The sequence below is a fragment of the Cucurbita maxima genome, unplaced genomic scaffold (genome assembly GCF_002738345.1).
Source record: "Cucurbita maxima cultivar Rimu unplaced genomic scaffold, Cmax_1.0 Cma_Scf00018, whole genome shotgun sequence".
Classification (NCBI taxonomy): Eukaryota; Viridiplantae; Streptophyta; class Magnoliopsida; order Cucurbitales; family Cucurbitaceae; genus Cucurbita; species Cucurbita maxima.
This window is the reverse complement of record NW_019272034.1, coordinates 4,048,794-4,053,379: the sequence shown is the minus strand read 5'-3', so window position 1 is coordinate 4,053,379 and position 4,586 is coordinate 4,048,794. Positions and strand designations below refer to the sequence as shown.

General features: G+C 33.6%; 1 protein-coding gene across 1 annotated transcript in view; it reads left to right on the top strand.

The window, feature by feature from the left end:
• The window catches only part of LOC111492993 (DNA polymerase epsilon subunit B), a 5,330-nt gene extending 1,590 nt beyond the window's left edge, over positions 1 to 3,740 (top strand). Inside the window, exons 6-13 of the mRNA XM_023142555.1 lie at positions 1,085 to 1,189; positions 1,355 to 1,435; positions 1,518 to 1,648; positions 1,732 to 1,826; positions 1,916 to 2,015; positions 2,528 to 2,642; positions 2,761 to 2,871; positions 3,050 to 3,740. Coding sequence (XP_022998323.1) covers positions 1,085 to 1,189; positions 1,355 to 1,435; positions 1,518 to 1,648; positions 1,732 to 1,826; positions 1,916 to 2,015; positions 2,528 to 2,642; positions 2,761 to 2,871; positions 3,050 to 3,190 — 879 coding nt within the window. The 3' untranslated portion in view covers positions 3,191 to 3,740. The remainder of the gene's footprint in view (positions 1 to 1,084; positions 1,190 to 1,354; positions 1,436 to 1,517; positions 1,649 to 1,731; positions 1,827 to 1,915; positions 2,016 to 2,527; positions 2,643 to 2,760; positions 2,872 to 3,049) is intronic.
• The last annotated feature ends 846 nt before the right edge of the window (positions 3,741 to 4,586 follow it).

The following is a 4,586-nucleotide window of genomic DNA, read 5'->3' as shown; positions in this document are numbered from 1 at the left end:
GGGGGGGGGGGGGGGGGGAGAGAGAGAGAGAGAGAGAGAGAGAAAGAGAGAGACCTTACTTTCTTATAAACTTTTGGTTGCATTAATTATGCTATTTTCTCTACCAAGTTATTATGGGTTTATCTAGTAGGTAATGAAGATTAATGTGAATAATAAAATGCTTCGAAAAATGCGATCAAGTTATGATGGCCGCTACCTAGAATTTAATATCTTATTATTTACCATGACAACCAAATGTAGCAGAGGCATATGGTTGTCGAACTTGTTCATACTAGTTGGTTTTAACACTCATAAATATAAAAAAAAGAAAAAAAATGCTATTTTTTTCAACTGGTCATCCAATCTTTCCTCTTGCTAATGTGTACTTTTAAGCTTGCTTTACGGGGTCTTCACAATTTCTGTTATTTTAAAATGCTTGGTTACATTAGAAAAACGTCTTTGCACATCATATATATGTTCTTTTAAACATAAACTTAGAAATTAGGACACTTTAACCGGAAGGGGCTGGCCTTTTGTTCTTATAATGCACAGCTGGAAATAGCCTGAATTAAAGTCCTTCTGGACTTAAATATTTTCCAAAGTTTGTACATGCTCATGAGAGGATAATCATACAAGGCTACGGTATGGGTTTTAGTTCTGTTTGGTCCTGATCAGAGTTTTACCTCTCAGTTATATTTCATGTAGTTCTCAATTGGCAAGTGCCTAATACCACCTTTTGTTTAGATAATTAATATTTCGTTAGGTATACCAGAACTTAAGGTTACACAAAGATTTGAAATCTTTTCTTAAACCTATTTTTGTTTCTTTGGGCAAATTCTGCTCACACTCTTCTCTGAAGGTTGAAATGTAGAACAAAACTGAAGGTGAAGGTGCAATTTTCCTTCCTTTATCCATGAGTACTACCGTCTAAAAGTTGAATTTGCTTGGGATTTTATTCTTGTGATTTACTTTCTCACTTGCTAGCGAGCACAAGGATACCTGTTGAAACTTTTTGGAAGATGTTCAGCACATGTTTCATAGTATATTTCAAATACCGTTCTTCATATTACTAATGTGCTGATTTTTTTGGGGGTATTTTCTTAAGGTTATTACATGTGGATTTCCTCCATTAGAGGACAGGGACAAGTCTCTTAAATTGCTAGCAGGCCAGGACTTCTTTGGAGGTGGTTCTCTAACTAAAGAGGAGACTGTATCCCCTTTCTTTTACTTTGCTATGAAAAGGATCTTTTAATATGCATGCATTGGATTTATGTGCTTTTTTTGTTGATATTTTATTATACTGAATTTTTGCTATTAAAGTGGTGTACGCACATGCATCCAATGCAATCAACTTGTTGCCCTTAATCATCAATAGCTCAGGCTTGCAGATCTGGAAAAGAGAGCCATTAACGATATGTTTGTCATACTCTCTGACATTTGGTTGGATAGTGAAGAGGTGAAAAATAACCTCTTTATATTTTACGTGCATTGTGTGTCTGTGAAGCTTGGTGCCTTAACAGAATTCGTTCATGTGGTAGGCCATGGGAAAACTGGAGACCATTCTTGATGGGTTTGAGAATGTGGAAATCGTTCCTTCCTTATTTGTTTTGATGGGGAATTTTTGTTCCCGTCCATGTAATCTTGCCTTCAATTCTTACTCAAGTCTCAGGTAAGTATTATCACAATTGTTTTCTGTATGTATTGGATGTTATTGACATGAGTTCAAGAGACATAATGAGTTAGTGTGTGCAGATTACAATTTGGTAAGCTAGGAAAAATGATAGCCTCTCGTCCACGGTTAAAAGAGCATAGCAAGTTTCTTTTTATTCCTGGTCCAGATGATGCAGGTTTGTGTAGTTATTTGTAAATAAGTTCCTCGCCTTCTGCTTAAATATACATGAGATTTTCTTAATTTTTCTTCCCTTTGAATTTATAGGACCATCAACAGTTTTACCCAGGTGTGCTTTGCCAAAGTATTTAACCGAAGAGCTTCAGATGCACGTTCCAAACGCCATCTTCTCAAGTAACCCTTGCAGGTGAATACTTCGATTGCTTACTTTTAAACCTAACGGTCTTCCTAGTCTTTCGCTGTAGTATGATTCTCCATGAGGGGTTTCACTTCTACAGATAACATTAGAAATGAATCTCTTTTTCCCGTTGGCAAACAGAATTTTTGTTTAAAGATTCGAAGGAAACAAATTAATTCTTACCTCCAAACTTGTTAATATCAATTTTCATTCTAAATCTCTAGTTTCATCAAATTGTACCTCAAACTTAAATAAGTGTTGCAATTTTAATCTTAAACTTGAAAATGTATTGTAACTTATACCCTCTAAATAGTTTTCATTTGAAAGATCATTAAGAAAAGTTTAAATAATATTTTGGTTCTTTAACTTTCAAAATGTTCACTTTGGTCCCTATAGGTTCTTTTGTATTTTGACTTGATTAAAAACAACTTAACCAATTTCAGTGGAAATTATGTTCTCTTTGGTGAATGACGTGCCCCTTTTACTCTATAGTGGTGGATAATTGTCATATTTGGATGCAGGGTTAGGTTCTACACCCAAGAAATTGTATTTTTCCGACAGGACCTACTTTACAGAATGCGTCGTTCCTGTCTCATACCACCTTCTACAGAAGAAACAAGTGATCCTTTTGAACATGTGATTTTTCTTCCTTTTATATATCTGTTATTTTGTCTAGTTATTTGTTGTATATTTATTCTAGCTCTTAGATACTTATATGTGGAGGCCCTAAGGTTGTTTCATGATTCTCTTGCAGCTTGTTGCTACCATAACTCATCAAAGTCATCTCTGCCCTCTTCCTCTGGTTATTCAACCAATTATCTGGAATTATGACCACTGTCTTCATCTTTATCCTACTCCTCATGTGGTACTTAACTATATCTGAATCTAGCTAGTGTTTAAACGATCTACACTTATCCACAAAATTGGATACCCGTTCTTTCCTCATCTGGAGACAGATAATGAACAGTCACTGCAGATGGATGATAATGTTCTGCTATCACTGAACTGCATTCATTGCATAAACTTTTATTTGGCTTGTGCAGATAGTTCTGGGGGATAGAAGTAAGCAACAAGCATTCAAATACACAGGAATCACTTGCTTCAATCCTGGTTCCTTCACCAATGACAGCACTTTTGTGGCATATCGTCCTTGCAATCAAGAAGTTGAATTATCTGCCTTGTAAATCACTGCAAAGTATAAGCCAGATTCAAAGCGGCCACTCCTTTATTAGGTATAACGACTCATCGAATTTTGAAAGAGAGCTTATAGCATCATTCTTCATCTGGGGAGTTGCATTGTGCAAATCAAGAATACCACTGGTTAGCTGATGATAAGATCTAATAGAAACTTGTTTGTAGAATCAATAGCCTTTAGATGTATAGTTGTAAATCTGAGAGTAGATATTCTTTTCTTCGACTTGTAACGGTGGATGGCGTGGCGTAATGATCAACAACGAACCCAAAAGCTCCCATGATTGTTGTGTGTTTACATTGCATGAAGAATGAAAAGGAGAGTTGAGTGAGACAGAAGTTGTGAACATCCAACTTCTACTTTTTCGAGTCTGAGGTTGCTGAAATGTGGAGCAGGTGGTTTAGTCTAGTTTAGTTTAGTTTAGTTGGTATCCGTTTTGAGAAGACTTGTCAAATGGTGGATAGGTCTGGTTGGTTTAGGCAATGCCCACACAATTCTTTCCATGGAGGGAGGGAATTCTAACAACCCTTATCTTTTTATTTGTGATTTGTTCTTAGAATGATTGGAAACTTGACTTGTTTAGCTGAATATCGTATTGGAAAATGAAAGCAAACCGTAAGAATGTTTGTTTTTCCTTTCCCCCGTACGTACATATTTTCCATTCACTTCACTTTTCTAGGAAATTGTTAAATATCATTTTTAACTATGTTTTTGTTTGTTTTTTTGTTTTTTTTTTATTATTATTTAATCAATTTTTAAAAAACTTAACCACCACAAAAAAGCATTTTGTTGGATGATATAAAAGAACAAATATTATTAATTTACACAAAAATGGATAGAATAAGTTATGTATGTATGTATGTATGTATAGAGTGAGTTTGTTGTTACCTAATATTCCCACAATTTGCTTTGTTTTATTTGTATTAGATGATGGAGGTTGCTATAAGCATTATTATAATTAATTAAAATTAATTAATGAATGTGTGTTTGATGTTTTGGTTTGGTAGCCATTTCCCAACTACCTCTGCCCTCTTCTATGTCTTAATTTACTTAACTTATATAATATAATATAATTCTTTTTTCTTTTTTTTTTTTTGTTAGTTATTTCATTTATTTTTATTATTAGTTCATGATTTAGCATTTTAATTTTATAATTTACTTATATATTTATCTAACTTTTAAGATTACCTTTAGGGATAGAGTAGTTGTGAGTTTGTAATATCACAATTAAGGGTTGGTATGGAAGCACGATTTAGATCATATTTGAGTCTCGTTTGATAATTATTATTTTTTTAAAATTATTTTTATTTTCATATCATTTTTCTCTATAATGGGTTTTCCGTTTTTTTTTTTTTTTTTTTTTTTTTTTTTTTTTTTTTTTTTTTTTT